Below are 19,003 nucleotides of genomic sequence, written 5' to 3' on the forward strand. Positions count from 1 at the left end.
CCACCTCTGCCTGCCTACCTGATCACCCCTAACTGCTCGCCTACCAGCCTGATTGCCCCTGACTGCTCCCCTGCAGGCCTTATCGCTCCTAACCGCCTCTGCCTTGCCTCGCACCTGGGACCCAGGATTCCCTCCTCCGGCTGGTCGCAGGCACCCGGGACCTGGGCTTCCCTCCCTCTGGCAGGCCTTAGGCACCCAGGACCCAGGCCAGCTTCATCTGGGCCGGCCACAGCCGCAGGGGACCATGAGTGGGTGGCTTCACCTGAGCCACAGGCTCAGGTGCAGCCGCTGGCGCCCGGGACTGCGGGGCGTGCGGCTTGTCCGTGGGGCGGGTGGCTTGTTCCTCTCCCGGGCCGCAGCCTGGCTGGTCCCCATTCCTCTCTTGCTAGCTCATTTGTGCCTGGCTGGTCTCCATTCTTCTCTCGCGAGCTCATTTGTGCCTGGCTGGTCCCCATTCCTCTTTCCCCAGTGTTGAGTATCTGAGCCGTTACTACGTGATGGCGTGAGGGCATGACAACCATTTGCATATTAGCTCTTTATTATATAGGATAATTACTTTACTTCCGGCATATAAGAAGCTTATTAAAGCAAGAAAGTAGTGATAATTTAACAAAAGAAATTGATAAAACAGACTCAAGGTGTTTCTTAGAACTGGCTCATTTTAAAAATAGCATCTAAAGTATTAAAGACAAGCTATTAACAGAAATTTTAGGGTGTGGAAGCAATATTTTTATCAGAGCTGGGAAGTAGAAGTGGGAGAACATACTTTTGCAAAGTGTGCAAAAAAAAAAGACAATGGGAACCAGAGAAAACTAAAACAGGAGGAAATGAAGAAGATGGGAAGGTGAGAGAAGAAAGCGTATGAATATTTACTGACTATTAAATTATGTATAGTGGTTTTACTTATGTAAATATTATAGTTAAATGTCTATAATTCATAGGCTTATGAATTTCATGAATTTGTTATATAATCACATGAATAGTGATAACTTCCTGTCTTAGTCTATTCAGGCTAATAACAAAAAATAAATAAAACACCCATAGAATCGGTAGTTTATAAACAGCAGAAATATTATTTCTCATAGTTTTGGAGGCTGGAAGTTGAGTGCATTTGGTGTCAGGTAGATACTCACTTCCTGGTACATACACACCGTCATGTTGTGTCCTCATATAGCAGTTATTTAGGATGCAGGAGCTCAAATAAGCTGATTTCTTAACAGAAACATTTTCAGGCCAGAAGGGATTGGCACAAATTATTCAAAGTGGTGAAAAGCAAGGACCTACAACTGAGACTACTGTACCCAGGAAGGCTATCATTTAAAATTGAATGAGAAATAAAGAGCTTTCCTGACAAGAAAAAGCTAAAGGAGCTCATCATCACCAAACCAGTATCATAAGAAATGTTAAAGGGAATTCTTTAAGAAGAAAGAAAAAAGAGAGGAACATATGAATAACAAAATGGCAACAACTGCATATCTATCCTATATAATAAAAGGCTAATAATGTAAATCATCCGAACGGTGGAACCATCAGTTGCTATGACGCGCACTAACCGTCAGGGGGCAGATGCTCAGTGCAGGAGCTGCCCCCTGGTGATCAATGCTCTCCCACAGAGGCAGCGCCACTCAGCCAGAAGCCAGGCTCATGGCTGACGAGCACAGTGGTGGCGGTGGGAGCCTCTCCTGCCTCCACAGCAGAAATAAGGATGTCCAACTGCTGGAGGGAGCAGGGCCTAAGCCGTCAATTGGACATCCCCCAAGGACTCCCGGACTGTGAGAATGTGCAGGCTGGGCTGAGAGACCCTCCCGAGTGCGGGCAGCGCCACTCAACCAGAAGCCAGGCTCATGGCTGACGAGCACAGTGGTGGCGGTGGGAGCCTCTCCTGCCTCCACAGCAGAAATAAGGATGTCCAACTGCTGGAGGGAGCAGGGCCTAAGCCGTCAATTGGACATCCCCCAAGGACTCCCGGACTGTGAGAATGTGCAGGCTGGGCTGAGAGACCCTCCCGAGTGCACAAATTTCGTGCACCGGGCCTCTAGTCTATATATTTAAAAGGCTAATGTGCAAAGTGTCCCCGCGGAAGTTCGAACAGGAGACTGGGAGTTTGATTGCTTGCTATGACATGTGCTGACCACCAGGGAGCAGCCTGGAATGAAGGAAGGCCCTGGCTGGCAGTCAGGGAAGGGAGGCACCAGCCGGCAGCCAGGAAAGGGAGGCCCTGGCTGGCAGCTGGAAGGCCCCAATTGGCCCTGATTGTACACTGGGCCTCTAGTCAGTAATAATCACTTTAAATGTAAATGGATTAAGTGCTCCAATCAAAAGACATAGGGTAGCTGAGTGGATAAGAAAACGAGACCCATATGTATGCTGTTTACAGCAGACCCACTTCAGATCGAAAGACACATAGACTAAAAACAAAGTGATGGTAAATAATATTTCATGCACATGGTAACAAAAAAATAGAAGCTGGGTTTGAATTTATATAGAAAAAAAACACAAAAACCATAAAAAACATAAAAATGAAGGCTATAATAAGAGACAAAGCAGGACAGTACATAATGATAAAGGAATGTTGAGTATCCATCCAACAAGAGAATATAACCCTTATAAACATTTATGCACCCAACACAGGAGCACCTAAATATATAAAGCAAATATTGATGGATATAAAGGGAGAGACAGTAATATAGCCATAGTAGGTGACAGTAACATCTCATTGACATCAATGGATAGATTTTCCAGGCAGAAAATCAATCAGGAAACAGCGACCTTAGAGAACACATAGACCAGATGGACTTAATTGATATTTTTAGAATATCTGCCACCCCAAGGCAGCAGAATATACATTCTTTTCAAGTGCACATGGAACATTTTCCAGGATAGACCTCGTTAGACTACAAAACAAGTCTCTATAAAATAAAGATTGAAATCTTCTGATAAGGGGTTAATATCCAAGATTTATAAAGAAGACAGACAACACCATAAAACCCCCCAAAACAGTTAAAAAATCGTCAGAACCTGCATAGACACTTCTGCAAAGAAGACATACAGATGGCCAGTAGACAGGAAAAAATGCTCAATGTCATTTAATCATAGAGAAATGCAGATTAAAACTACAATGAAATACCACCTCATACCTGTCAGAATAGGAATCAATAAATCAACAAACAGCAAGTGTTGGTGAGAATGTGGAGAAAAGAGAACCCTTGTGCACTGTTCATGAGAATGTAAAATAGATGCCACACAGTGCACTATGAAAAAGAGTATGGAAGTTCCTGAAAAAAGTTAAAGGTGAACTACATCATGACCCAGCAATTTCACTTCTGAGTATATATCTAAACCCCCAAACCACAAATTTGAAAGTCAATATGTACCCCTGTGTTTATTGCAGTGTCATTTAGTATAGCGATGATATAGAATCAACCTAAGTCCCTATCAAGAGAAGAGTGAATAAAGTAGATGAGGTACTTACATGCAATGCACTATTACTCGGCTATGAAAAATAATGAAATCCTCTCATTTGCGACAACATGGATGGAGCTAGAAGGTGTTAAGTGAAACAAATCCAACTGAGAAAGACAAATACTATATTATTTCACTTGTATGTGGAGTCAAAGGGAGGAAATAAGTGAACAAACAAACAAAACAGAAATGAATACAGTGGTACAGAGAGAGACAACCTGTTGCTTGCCAGATGGAAGGGGAAATGGGACCCTGGGTGAAAAAAAAGAAGGTATTAGGAAGTACAAGTTGGCAGTAATACAATAGTCATGGGAAATTAAGTACATTGTAGAGTATCTATATATATAATAGGCTAATATGCAAATAGACTGGAACCGAACAACCGTTCACTATGACGTGCACTGACCACAAGGGGGCACGCGCGGATCATGGCAGGCATTGGCAGCAGGCGGCAGAGCGCAGAACATGGTGGGCATCGGGTGCAGCCAGATGGTGGAGCAGGTGAGCAGGGGCACCAGACCAAGGCGGGGTGCTGGTTGCTGTCATCAGAGCAAGCCTCTGGTGGTTACTGAAAATTCTTTGCTCCCGCGTGCTGTGGTCCCGCCAGGTGCTCGCACCTGCTGCTGGTGCCAGCCCTGCTTACACCGGATGCGGCCGGATGGTGGAGCAGGTGAGCAGGGGCACCAGACCAAGGCGGGGTGCTGGTTGCTGTCATCAGAGCAAGCCTCTGGTGGTTACTGAAAATTCTTTGCTCCCGCGTGCTGTGGTCCCGCCAGGTGCTCGCACCTGCTGCTGGTGCCAGCCCTGCTTACACCCGCTGCCAGAGCTGCCGCTCGCACCTGCTGCTTCTCAATTGCTCCTGAGTTCTTCTCCACGTCCCCCTGCTCCTGAGGGGTGATAGAGGCAGCAGCCGCTGCTGGCACCTGCTGACCGCCCCATTCGCTTTGCACTGTCAGCAGGTGTGAGCAGGACCAGCACCGTCAGCATGTGGGAGTGGCGGCAGCGAGAGCAGGGCTGCCCGCAGACGGGACCGGGTGCTGCGGCAGGAGGGGCTGTGCAGGGGCATGGAGGATGGGCTAAGACCCACCCTTGTGCCCACCGCAGCCTCGCGGCCCACAGTTCCTTTCAAGATGTATGAATTCATGCACTGCGTCTACGGCCATACCACCCTGAACGCACCCGATCTCGTCTGAATTCATGCACTGGGCCCCTAGTATAGTCAATAATATTGAAGTAAATATATAGGGGACCAGGTGGGTACCTGAATTATTTGGAGGATCACCTCATCCTATATAATAAAAGACTAATATGCAAATTGTCCCCTCGACTGGGAGTTCGACCAGTGGGTGGGGCTGGCCAACTGCTCATGGCCCCTCCCCCAGTGGCCCTGCCCCTGATAGCCCCCCCACACACCCTGATGGGGGGCCAGGCCGACCAACCGCCTGCAGTCCCTCCCTCCAGCCATCCAGCTTGATCAGCCTGATTGGGGCAGGCCAGCAGACCCCACCTATGCATGAATTTGTGTACCAGGCCTCTAGTAAATTATATAATTGTGTAACCACTATTCTGTACACTTAAAACTAATATAGAAAAATATTGAATGTAAACAGTATTTGAAAAATAAAATCTAAAAAAAAAATGTAGGTAGCTCATCCCTGGCTAAACCCCTGATCCTGTCCCCAAGGCCCCCTATTCTCTGACTCTCCAGTGAGTTGACAGCACCCTTGCCTTGCTCACTTCTTTCTGATAACACTTCTAGAGCCAAAGCAGTCCCTCTGAGTCTCTCTACTGTAAGCCCTTCCTTGTTTCACTGTCCCCAGCTTTAATAAACGTATTCAAAATAACCCGCATTCGTATTGTGAAACCTTTCCTGCATGAAGTCAAGAACCCATGAACCTACATGCTTCAGCCTGAGCCACACCTGCTCCTGGCACAGTCCCCTTAGGTAACATTCTCTGGTAATCCAGATATTTATTTCCTAAGCCTACACAGTCCAGCGGGCTCACTTCTACTACCTCTGTAACTTTCACCTTCGTGGGTTACAAGTGGTGCCATTTTGTCATTAACATCACCGGTAACATGGTGGTGTGACTCAGATCACCTTATCACCCCTCTCCGACACATAAAGCCAGTTTCCAATTGTGGTTTTATCAACCAGGACTGGCTGGAATGTCGTGATGGAGAGAGTCATGCCGGGACTCTGGATGTCACCGGACAGCTTTAAGGATTTAAGATTGAGTTTGAATCTGATCAGAGCCCCTTGGAGAAATGCCTGGTACCTTGCTTATTCACATGGTCATGGCACTCTTTCCAGGTCCCAGTTTGGGAGCCCACCTGCATCACCACCTCCTGAAATGAGACTCGTCAATTGAACTGAACGGACTTATTTTCAGGACAACATAACTGAGTCAGTGAAATATGAAGCAATCTACCAACTTTGCTTCTGGAATGACACAACAATGCCATATCAAGATGATGATGCTTTAGGGATTCCAGCCTTTCCTACTTTGGAAGAATCAGCTAACAGCCTCTCTGTTCCAGTCTCGGATCCCACTCCCTTGCCCCCGTAGCTCAGGCCGAGAGACTTCCATCCCCTACACAGGCAGGGACCACAGCCCTTGTCAGCAGGAAGCAGTTAATGAATACACACTGTCTTCCCTTATCACCCCTAAAAGATTTAAAGGATGGAAGTCTCTCGGGGGTGAATGAGACAGACTGCAGCCAGGCCAAGTGGAATAAGGAAACTGAGACGTGTCGTTAAATGGCCAAGAAGTGTATAGCCATCTAGTAAATTGCAAAGTCCTATTTTCTGTAACCAAAGACTCTTAAGAGAAATGGTTCACACTTCTCCCCAATCAGGGTAAAAAGCTTAAAATCACCATACTCATGAAGATAGGTAGCAGAAATCCAATTTGTACCATTTGTGCCAAACACACCAAGGACAGATGAAGTTAAGGAAATAAATCTCATTTTGGCACATCAGCATAAGTTGATGAATATTCTATTGAGATTCTCCCCTAAGACCTTCCCTAATCCCCCAGCCTTTAAAACCTTTAAGACAAAGGACCCAGGATGCTTTTCTTCCCAGGAGCACATCTGTGCCTTATCCTTCTCCCTTTTATTCCCCCATAGGCATGCATCTCTTAAACTCTGAGGGGCCCTACGAGATTTGCAACCAGGGGAACAATGGGTAGCGGTAGCTTGTCCAAGGCCAAACCCCTGAACGTGCCCACAAGACCGCCTTTTCTCTCACTGCCCAGTGCGCTGACAGCAGCTTTGCCTTGCTCGCTTTTCCCCCATAACGTTTCTGAAGAGCCAGAGCAGCTCCGCCTAGTCTTCTCCTGTTGCCCTTCCTTGTTTCACTGGCCCCAGCTTTAATAAATGTACTCTCAAAGTGAAAATAAAGATGTAATATAAGTTATCTTTCTGGTGATTAGTATTAGTATCAACATTCTGATTGTAATGATATATAGTTTTGTAAAATGTTATGAATTAAGGAACTGGGGAAGGAATACAAGAGTTTTCTTTATTATCCTCCTACATAATAAAAGGCTAATATTCAAATTGTCCCCATGGGAGGGAGTTCAACTGACCAGGAGTTAGACGTGTGCTGACCACCAGGGGGTGGCGTGGAACATGGCAGGAGTAGGCGATGTGGTGCTGCCGGCCCCGATGGCTCCTGACAAGAGCGGGACTGCGGTGGGACGGTGGAGCAGGTGAGCAGGCAGCGCCAGGCCAAGGTGGGTGTGAGCGGGGGCACCAGTTGCCCCACCGGTCACCATGGTGGGGAACGGGGCCAGTGAGCTGGAGGAGCCAGGCCAAGGCGGGTGTGAGCTGGGGCCTCGATTGCCCCGCAGGTCACCCCACAGATGGCGACCAGCAGTGGTGCTGGGGGGTGCGGCCGGCTAGTGGGTTGCACCAGGACAAGGTGGGTGCGAGTGGGGGCCCCGATTGCCCTGCCAGTCACCCCACAGATTGGCCCTGATCACTGGCAAGGCCTAGGGCCCCTACCCGTGCATGAATTTCATGCACTGGCCTCTAGTTTATTATAACTTTACTAGAGGCCCAGTGCACAAAATCATGCACCTTGAAAAGAACTAGGCTGCGAGGCTGCGGTGGGCACAGGGGCGGGTCTCGGTCCATCCTCCGTGCCCCCGCCTAGTCCTTCCCACTGCAGCCCCCAGTCCCCTGTCTGCTCGCAGCCCCGCTCCTGCCGTCACCACTCCCATGCCCTGACGGCGCCGCCCCTGCTCTCACCCGCTGACAGAATGGAGCAATTGAGACCGGCGCCAGCAGTGGATGCGAGCTGGGCCAGCACCATCAGCAGATGCAAGGGCGGCCCTGCCCCGATCTCCCATCAGGAGCAGGGGGCAGTGGAGAAGCTCTCAGGGGCGATCGGGGCTGGCAGCTGCTGCTCGCACCCACTGACAGTACTGAGCAATTGGGGCTGGCACCGGGCGCGAGCGGCGCCTCCGGTGCCAACAGTGGGTGCGAGCAGGATCGGCACTGGCAGCAGGTGTGAGCGCTGGGTGGGCCCGCAGCACATGGGAGCAAAGAATTTTCAGTAACCACCAGAGGCTCGCCCCAATGACAGTGACCGGCTCCCCGCCTTGGTCTGGTGCCCCTGCTCACCTGCTCCACCATCCCGCCGCGGCCAACGCCCGCCATGTTTCGCGCTCTGCCGCCTGCTGCTGAGGCCCACCATGTTCCACGACCGCCCCCTGGTGATCAGCGCACATCACAATAACCAGTTGTGCGGTTCGGTTGTTCAGTTGTGCGGTTGTTTCGTTCAGTCTATTTGCATATTAGGGTTTTATATATATAGATGTTAATTTAGTGTTATTTCAAAATAACAAGTTTAATTGAAAAGAATTGCTGTTAAGTGTTTTAAGCACACTGGGGCTACCAGCGCTCTTAGTATGGCAAAGGAGGCACACAGACACATTTCTATTATACATAAGTTTTGATTTTGTAGTTTCTGATTTGTGTTTTTGTTTTTGTTTAATGAAATACTCTAGGAAGGAAATCATATAATCCATAATTATTTCAAGGTTATTTTTTTTGAATTTGTATTTGTGCTCCAGTCATTTTTCTTGTCTTTTGTAACTTATTTCAATCATTTCTACTTCTTTTTCTTCTTGTAATATGACTTTACTTTAGAGAAGTTTAACCCAGGTTGCACATGGAACAGTAGGCAGGAAGATCTGACATGAGATGTTATCCCCGCTAGCATCAGAATTTTGTGCATTTATAACTTCGTCAAAGGAACATGCATTAAATCTCACTCTGATAACTCTATGAGGTGATTGCTTTTTATGTATTTTCTTTTTCTTTAACAGAAACTACCACATCTAAGAGTGCCAGTGGGCTTACAGATATAACTTGGAGCTCCAGTGGAAGTGATCAGTCAGATGAAGGTAACTACTTTCTAAGTCAGAGAGAGGGAATGGACATGGTTCTAGAATAGACAGGTTTTGTAATGGGAATATTTTATGTTCTGAACGTGGAGCCAGTGAAGGTAAATTGATAATTTTGTAAGAAATCTAGTTTCTATTAAATATTGGGTTCAATCTTGGAAAAAAGTTACATTCCTTTTCTAATACTTAGCATTGATTATGTGTGATCTTACTGAGTCCCAACGTCTAGGCTAAGCCCTTTAGAAATATTTTTTTCATTTACTATTTCTCATGATAGCTCTAAGAGATAGGTATTACCATTAGAATTTTTACAGTTAACAACTTAGGCTTGAACATGTGAGAATTGGTTTGGATTCCACTTTGGCATTCTTTGACGGCAAAGCCAGTACTCTCAACTAACTACTTAATGCTACACCCATATTGCCTCCTTGCTAACCTGTTTTGGATAAATACTATGGCAACTAATGTGTGGTGGAAGTGTGACTACTACTAAATCTGTTCTGATGGCGTTTTATATTATATCCTGCTTTTGACAGTTAAAACGGAGTTTCTCAGTCTTGGCATGTTGCCAATTGGAGCGAGGGAGTTATTTGTTTGGGACGGGAGCTTTCCTGTGCATTGTGGGTATTTAGCAGTATCTCTGGTTTCTGTCCGTTAGGTGACAGCAGCTTTCCCAGGCCCAGTGGTGACAACCAAGATTGTCTCTAGATGTCAGATGTCCCCTAATGCAGCAGTCGCCAACCTTTCGGACCTCATGGACCACCAGTGGTCCACGAACCACCGGTTGGCGACCGCTGCCCTAAAGTACAGTTCACACCCCAGTTGGGAACCACAGACTTAAGATTATGGAAATCATGATATTTTCCATATTTTAAAATATATAGCTCATCTAAGAGTAGATAAAAGTTTTAATGCTTTCAACATAAGCTTTGACTTCTTTTTCACTGTTACTTTGACAGTTCACGTTATTTAGTTACTAAGTCAAGGCTCTGTACAGACAGCTCCTGTGGAAGCTGACTATGCTCGTTTGGCCACTTTGTATGACATCTTGGTAACTATCATTTGACATTTCAGTAATAGCCAGATAAAGTGGTATTTTAAGGTTATACTTAAACTCAGAATTGCTATTTCAGCCATGTTAAATGAAATTCATTGTCATATAACTCTTGGTTTGTCTTCATGCATCTCAGAACATAATTTCATTATTAAAAACTATATGTTTTTATGAATGAATAGTGAGGTATGTGAATTACATCTCAGTAAAACTGGTATTTAAAATACTGTATCTTGTCCTGTTGTATGAAAAGATCTTTTATATTAATACTCAGTAGTTTCCAAAACTGTTAAAGAATGGGAGGATGCTTTGAGCTAATTGCTTTAAAATGAGTTAGGAAGTTGTTGACTTCTCTTCAATAAGTTGATCATTAGCTAACAAGCAAATGATCCCTTGAAGATTGTCTATTCATGTGTACAACTTCTTGATTAGCTTTTTCTCTTCTCTCTTCTCCCTTTCTTCCTCTGTCCTTTTTCCCTTTAATTACCATTTATCAAGGTATTTTTTATCTCAGACACTTGGCTGGATATGATGCTATTTTCTTTGATATCTGCTAGATCCTGTGATTTAAGTATTCTGATTTTACAGAAGAAAATTGAACTTAGAGAAGTCAAGTCCCTTGCCCAGAGTCACATAGTTAATAAATGTGCCAATTGATATCCCAAGCCAGGAATATCTAACTTTAATGCTGTGTTCTTCAGTACTCTTCTGGTGGTTACTAGACCTGGCTTCTTATCAGAATTACTCGGTGAGCTTTAAAAACGATATTTTCAGCTGTATTGGATTAGAGTCTCTGGGCTTTATGGCCCGGAATTGTGATTGAGAGGGCAGAGAAGAACCCTGAGTTAAAATTGTCAAAATATTTTTTTCTTTAAAAAATTTTTCCTCTTGATTTGTCTTTTATGTAACTTTGGGAAAAATGTATTCACTTTATGGAGACTCAGTTTCCTCACCTGTGAAATGCACATTTTAGCCTAACAGCAACTATCTTGCCTGTTTCATAAAATTATTGTGACCAAGTGAAAAGTCTTGTTAGTCTTGGTCATGATAGATCATTTTACAGCAGTATCAGTGTTCATCTGTGAACTTCCCCAAGTTAGAAACACTGTTCTGTATTCTCTTTTGTGCGTGTGTGTGTGTGTATTTTATTGTGAGGGTCTAGAACGGCACGATAGGCCCTTTGTACCCTGATTTTTATTGAATGAAAGAGGACTGAATGAATGAATGCTACAAAAATGTGTTGAACTGGCGGCAGGGCCATTAACTCTGAGGACACTTGTGCCCTTCCCCTTGCTTTCCATGGCTTCCTGGTGTGATGGCTTAGCAACTGGGAGAGTTTCTTACGCATTCCTGTGTCTAGCCTCCATGAGTAAATGTGATGGTAGATACGAGGAAATAATTGCCACCATGCATCTGCTTCTCCAAGACTGGACCTCCAGTTTTTTGAAACTGTTATAGTTGACTTTTACCTTATCTTCTGAACAACAGTATCAGATTAAAGAATACTATTTCTTTTTGTTTTGTTTACTTTATCTCATACTTTTAACTATAGCTTAAATATTTTCTTTTTTTGTTTTTATTCTGAATTCCCTTAAGATATTAAAGCTAGTAAGTTTTATATTTTTAATTTTATTTCTATCTGGAAGTGAGAATATTGCTATTAGACCTCTGAAATAGGGCCAAGATATCTTACTAGCCAAGGCGGGTGCCAGTGGGGGCCCCCCAATCGCCCCGCTGGTTGCCCCGCAGAGGGAGGCGACCGGCAGCGGTGGCAGCAGTGGGGGGGTGGGGCCGGCGAGCAGGCGGCACCAGGCTGGCCAAGGTGGGTGCCAGTGGGGGCCCCCTGATCGCCCCACCGGTCGCCCCACTGATTGGCCCTGATCACCAGCCAGGCCTAGGGACCCTACCTGTGCACAAATTTCATGCACCCAGCCTCTATTCTATATATGGGTCATTTATGCAATGGTTGTTCCACCAGTCATTCCAAACTAAATGACCCATAGTTTATAAATGACCTATATTATATAGGATAGTATTCCATTGCATAAATGACCCATATACCCTTCGATTGGTATCTATAATGTGCAATGGCCACCAGGGGGCAGATGCTCAATGCACAGGCATAGAAATTCGGAACAGACTGATGAATATCAGAGGGAAGGGGGGATGGAGGAGGGCAGGAAGAGATTAATCAAATATCTTATCGGCATACTAGAGGCCCAGTGCACACGTGCACTGGTGGGGTCCCCAGCCTGGCCTGCGGGGACCGGGCTGAAACTGGCAGTCTGACATGCCCCTAGGGGTCCCGGATTGCAAGGGGGTGCAGGCCAGGCCAAAGGACCCTACTGGTGCATGAATCCATTCACTGGGCCTCTAGTATTATAGAAAAGAATTGGGATGGCTCCCTATTTACTGATGTGGAAAAACCTCCACATCATTTAAGTAAAAAACAGATCATAGTATACCGGAAAGGAGAAAATTGATTATATTTTATTTGCTTTAACGTGCTGGAGAAACCATAGAAGGATACAGAAACTACTAATAAAAGTAGATACATGAGAATTGGAGTGGGAATAAGAGTTAGGAGAAACAGGATGGCTAGAGAGAAGAGTAAGAATATACTTTTCACTGTCTTTTAATATATTTTTAAATTATTGAGCAACATGTTTTTTAACTGTTGAGAATAAAGAATAAATTTAAAAAAATAAAATTGAGTTTAAAATTGTATTTAACATATAAAATTGAGTTTAAAATTATTTTCTAGATGAACTGCAGTTTGTTGACTGGGAGAGGGACAGTGACAGGGAAGATACTAATGATGAGAATGAATTTGAAGACAGTGAGAGTGCTGTGGAGGATGGCGAGAGTGCCGTGGAAATATCAGACTGTGCTTCTTGTGCAAGCAGTCATTCTTTGACAAGTGAAGACAGAGTATCTGAGCTTCCTAAGGTAAGAATGAATTGTTGCAAAAATTTTTATTCTATTTATGGCATTTCCTAATCATATCCTTCCTCAAGGGTAGCAACTTTTAACTCCTCGTGGATTCTTTTGCACTTTACCTCCTTATCTCTAAATAACATGCTTGTAATGTATTTCTAAACATAGATAAATATTTTTTATGACAATGTTACATGCAGTAAACACTAGTTATTCAAGAAAAATGATCTTACATGTAATAATATTACATGCAGTAAACATTAATATTTCAAGAATAAAAGGGTTTTAAGTATAATATTACCAAAACTGTACTAACATAGTATGATATCACAAAATTTGTAGGAAATATTAAATATCTGCAAATAACAGGATTAATTATATCATATTCTAGAATATATTTTTCCCTCTGGCTCTATTTTTTTCATCAGTTTATGTTGTTCATTATATTCCACAAATGAGTGAGATCATGTGATATTTTTCTCTGACTGGCTTACTTTGCTTAGCATGATGCTTTTAAAGTCTATTTTGTCGGATATGAGTATTGCTACTCTAGCTTTTTTTCTTTTCGATTTGCATGGAAAATTTTTTTCCATCCCTTCACTTTCATCCTGTATGTGTCTTTTGTTTTGAGGTGGGTCTCTTGTAGACAGCATATAGTTGGGTCATGTTTTTGTATCCATTCAGCTGTCCTACATCTTTTGATTAGAGCATTTATTCCATTTACATTTAGGGTTATTATTGAGAGGTACTTATTTATAGCCATTTTAATTCTGTATAACTAGGTTTCTCTCTCTGTTTGTTCTTACAGCAAGCCCTTTAGCATTTCTTGTAATGCTGGCTTGGTGGTGATGAACTCCTTTAGCCTTTTTTTTTGTCTGGGAAGCTCTTTATTTGACTCTTTATTTTGAATTTGCATTTGGAGGTTGTTTCTTTGTTTCCTCATTATGGTTGTCTGTTTGGGTTTGTGACTATATATTAGGTGGATCCTCTACACCTTTCAATCTCTAGTGCAGGACAGTGTTAAAGGCTGTTTCTGACTAATTGGATTAGATCCCAGAGTTCTAAGTGGCTCCCCCACAGCTGAGATACCTCTCCAGGACTTCAGTTGCCATCTGTGGGTGTCCGGCCAGCACTTTCGCACCTCCACCCCTCCTATCAGTCTCTATGTGATCTCCACCTTCGGTCCTTGGGTATCAGGGTTCTCTCCTGTGAGTTTTACATTGATTATTCAGGAAGCCTTTCTCTATTTCAGTTGTAATTCCAGCTTGTTCCTGGGAGCTAATAAATACTGAGTTCTCTTCTCCTCACCCACTTTTCACCACCAGCTACCCACTGGATATTCCCCATCCCTCCATTTTTTAAGAACATATATATCATGTTTTGGTTAGATTAATGTTAAGCATTACATACGTGTGAATACATAATATTTGTAACAAAGGCAAATATTAATTATGATTACTTTTTCTTCACAACTTTTTATTTTCTTTAGTTAATTATTTGGGGGTTTTGTTTTCCTGGTTTTACTTATCATTAATAAAACTTTAATTTTTTACCATTGTATTTGTTTTAGTGGAGAATTTTTCCCCACAACCTTCTTGCTGCTTTAATTTGAACTCAGCAGCCTCTCTGCTTTGTGACCATTACTACTTAGGTCTCCCTTCATTCTCTTTCTTGGAATTCCCTTTATCTTCTCTTATTTGGAGCAACTTAATCCTGGATTCTATGTATGCCTCTTTCTTGGTTTTCACTCTCATTTTGATTGAGCATATCTTATAGGACCTTTCAAGAAAAGATTTGTGAAAGATAATTTTTTGAGACTTGGCAAATCAGAAAATGGATTTACCATCTTTGATATGTGATTGAAAATTTGTATACAATTATAGGTTGAAAATAATTTGTCTTCATAATTTTGAAGGCTTCATTGTTTTCTAGTTCCATAGTTAGTGTCAAGAAGCCTGAGTTATTCTCGTTCTTTTTTTAAAAAAATATTTTTTATGATTTCAAAGAGGAAGGGAGAGGGAGAGAGTGATAGAAACATCAATGATGAGAGAGAATCATTGGTCAGCTGCCTCCTGCATGGCCCACACTGGGATCGAGCCTGCAACCTGGGCATGTGCCTTGACCAGGAATAGAACCATGGCCTCCGAGTTCATAGGTAGATGCTCAACCACAGCCACGCTGGCCAGGCTCAGCTACTTTAAAAAAAAATATTTTTCCTGCCCCTTTACCTCTTATATTTCTTGGTAATAAACTCCTTTAGCCTTTTTTTTTCGTTTGGGAAGCTCTTTATTTCACTATCTATTTTGAATGATAGCCTTGCCAGATACAGTAATCTTGGTTTCAGGTCTTTGCTTTTCATTACCTTGAATACTTTATGCCATTCCCTTCTGGCCCATAGAGTTTCTGATGAAAAATCAGCTGATCGCCTTATGGGAGCTTTTTTGTAGGTAGCAAATTGCTTTTCTTTTGCTGCCTTTAAGAATCTCTCTTTGTCTTTAATTTTTGGCATTTTAATTATGATGTGTCTAGGTGTGGGTCTGTTTAGGTTCTTCTTGCTTGGGACTTTGTGCCTCCTGAACTTATGTGACTTTTTACTTCACCAGGTTAGAGAACTTTTCTGCCATTATTTCTTCAAACAGGTTCTCTATCCCTTGCTCACTTTCTTCATCTTCTGTTACTTCTATGATGAAAATATTGTATGTTTCCTGTTGTCCCACAGCTCCCTTAAGTTGTCCTCCTGTTTTTTCTTTTTGGTTCTCTGAGTGATTTTTTTTATAGCTGATGCTATCTTGGCAGCTGCCTCTCAGGAGATTCCAACTCATATACCTGCATACCCTCTGCCCAGGATCATGTAGTCACATCAGCACTTACTTCCTAATACTTCCTTATATTAATACCTAAAACCATTCTCTTCCATTTATTTGATATTTCAAGTAGGTTGAAAGAAGTAAAATATGTGCAGTTTTTGTAGACTTGCCTCTATTTGTTGTTTATTGTTTGCCTTTGAATTTCTCAGGCAGAAGCATGCCCTGAGAACATCTCCTGGTAGTGAAGTGGGCATGTGAGCCAGGAAGGAATAGTAGCCAATCAAGGGGTCATTATCAAGCAAGTTACTGTTGTGGGCGCCTGGAGCTTAATACTGCTCTTAGACTCTGTGAGCCTTAGAATTATCCCATCAGAGGGGCCCGGAGGCAAAGAAATGAAGGAGCTGGAAGCTGGATAATAGGGCAAGCAAGCATCACTGAAGACATAGGGGAGGAGATATGAGTAGGGTGTTGACAGAGTCAGCTACAATGTGTTAATGAGCTATGTACATTAAATAACAGTGGAGGGGAGAAGATTTATATTATAATTAGGAGTTTTGTATCTATTAATTGGCTCTCCAGAAACAAAATCTCTTATATAACTTATAAGGCTATTTTTGCCTCACATACTAGTATGCTTGTAGAAATGAAACATACCTATGGTGGGTGGATACTTACTGTACAAGACATGTTCTACTTTAATTCATTGGGAAGCACTGATTATAATTCGGGTCTGTCGTGAATCCCTCGTCCAGGGATGTGATCGATTTGCCTATACATGTGATTCCACCGGTTCCCTGGAGCAAAGGCAATTGCATTCAAAGCACCAGCAGCTAATACACGTGCTTCCTTGTTGTGGGTCACTCTCCTGAGTGCTTTGCTACATACATTAGCGTATTTAAACCTCACAAAAACTCTGTGAGAATGGAGCTGTTTTATCATCCCTTCTTTCCAGATAAGGATTCTGAGGCCCAGAAAGATTAAGTAATACCTGTGGTTATAAAGTAGTAAGTGATTGAGCCAGGATTCTAACTCAGACACTCTAGCTTCTGGGCTGTGGTCCTGACCATTTTGTTACAGTGTCATAGTGATTGCAATAACATTAAAACACAGTAACCCTGAGTTCTTACAATGTGTCAGTACTTTGCTAAGTTCTGATCATGTGAGGTAGATGTTATTATTGTTATAACCCTATTTTATAGATGAGGATATGAAGATACAGTTAATAAATGGCAAAATGAGATTCTAATTCATGTCCCAAATTCTATTAATTACTTACGTTGTATTCCTTGGAATACAGATTAACTACATATTCAACTACTTGGAAGAAAAGCATGATAGAAATTAAAGACCATAGCAATAAATTGTCTTTGTAATGTTGTCTTTTAGGACATTTAACAAGTGTAGTTGATTACTGATGTGACTTTCCATGTTGGTTAGTATTGCTGTTTGGATTTTCATAATTTATTTTACCATTGTCTTCCAAGACATATTTCTGTAGAGGGCAGCAGAGACATAATAGTGAAGTCTCTTTATAACCTACATTTTTCAGGAAGTGTGAAGGAAATGGGAATTAGGTGAGCTTTGTTATGCAGTTCTCATGTACGTTATGTAGTGATTGCAGTGAAATACAGGTGTGACTGAGAGACAGGTAAGCACCTTCCCATGTCACTGAGACCTTAGTAAGCATGCCTTCAAACTGCCTTTGTCCAGTCCCTTCCCCCATGGGTCAGTGGGGGATAGATTTGGAGAGTGTTAAATTAACTAGCAAAGCTGTATAAATGGCATGCCTATATTTTCTAGTTTTTCCTTTACTCTTTTTCTGTTAAATAATAACCAGATTATTACAATGGTATTATTACTAGCAGCTGCTGTCAGAAATGAGGGCAGGGTGGAGAACTTTGCCCTTAACTGTTTTAGGGCAGTTAATGTCAGAAATGAGCAGTACACCCAGTTGGTGTTACAATAGCTGGAGTTGAAATAATGTTCTACTAAACAACTTTTCCCTGACGTATATACATGCATCATTCAATTCTCACTGTAAGGCTATGAGGTAGTACAGTGTTCTCTTTATAGCTATAAGATTTATGTTCTTAAAGAGCCCTCATAGTAGAAGAATTTTTGTTTAAGTAACAAAACCTATGTGAAAAATAATTCTTGCATGACTTTGATTGCAATTTTGGGCTTTTGAGATACATAGACATATATTTTTTTTGCTTCTTTCAAGAACCTTGAAACTAAATACATGAAATACTTTATACATTTAAATTAGTAATACTGTGTTATATAATGCTAAGTTCTACTTACTATCCTGTTTCCAAAACTTTTCTCAGTTTAAAAGTTTTATATTATTGCAGGTAATTTTTATACAAAACAGAATTTTATTTTTCTACACCTTAATTATCATTCCTGGTTTGTTGTTTAAATTTTAAATTGTTGACATACATTCTCTTTGTCTTAGAGTTCCTAGAGCCTCTAGTATCTTTTGTCCCTCATGGGTACAACTTAAGGGAATATTCCTATGTACATCCAGGAATATTTTCCAAATTCCTTTTCTAAAGCTTGATTGCCACAGCATGTAGACAATACCAGTATGTCTCACCTGGCTTTATCAGCAATTCCTACCTGACTCTTTTACTCTCCAAGCCCTAGCAACCCTACCACCCACCCCCTGCTCCCACCCAGTGTCCAGCCTGCTGTCCTGCCAAAATGACACAGGAACTTGTTTCTTGAAGGCAGGTATGCTTAGCTTTAGCTCCCTTTGTAATTTCCCAAGTAGTATTACCAATATGTTTATTGCAACTCTGCTTCTGTTTTATCTTTTTCTATCTCTCTTTATTCCTATTACTAGTGATCTTGAAAAGGATATTTTACATGAAATGTTGTATTTAGGGAAACTGTTATAGAAGTCTAACTATTTGTACTAGAATTTAGCCTATGTAAGGGAGATTTGCCTACTTTGGGAGGTGTTCCTATATTCTTATTTTCAGATAGAATCATTTGCATCTTAAAGACATGAAAACCCTAGGGCATAGCTTGATAAGTGGAGGAATCATCTGTACAGAGAGGAGGTTCGGGCGTAGAAACAGATGGGACCTCACTGCTTTCCTCTCTATAGAGTTTCTGCCATATATTATCTAGTAACATGGAAACACAAGTTAGTTCTTCTTTCTCATATTTCTGATGTATGCTCTATTGTATTTTGAAGTAAGTCCTGATTTTATATATTAATCTTCACTGGAGGATATGTTTATATTGATTTTTAGAGAGAGAGAAACATTGATGTGAGAGATAACATTGAGATTAGTTCCCTTTTGAATACACACCCC

General features: G+C 42.3%; 1 protein-coding gene across 1 annotated transcript in view; it reads left to right on the forward strand.

Annotated features, from left to right (window-relative positions):
* SPIDR (scaffolding protein involved in DNA repair) overlaps positions 1-19,003 on the forward strand; it is a 273,808-nt gene that overhangs the window by 5,646 nt on the left and 249,159 nt on the right. Inside the window, exons 4-5 of the mRNA XM_014532904.1 lie at positions 8,802-8,879; positions 12,698-12,882. Coding sequence (XP_014388390.1) covers positions 8,802-8,879; positions 12,698-12,882 — 263 coding nt within the window. The remainder of the gene's footprint in view (positions 1-8,801; positions 8,880-12,697; positions 12,883-19,003) is intronic.

The sequence above is a fragment of the Myotis brandtii genome, unplaced genomic scaffold (genome assembly GCF_000412655.1).
Source record: "Myotis brandtii unplaced genomic scaffold, ASM41265v1 scaffold922, whole genome shotgun sequence".
Lineage (NCBI taxonomy): Eukaryota > Metazoa > Chordata > Mammalia > Chiroptera > Vespertilionidae > Myotis > Myotis brandtii.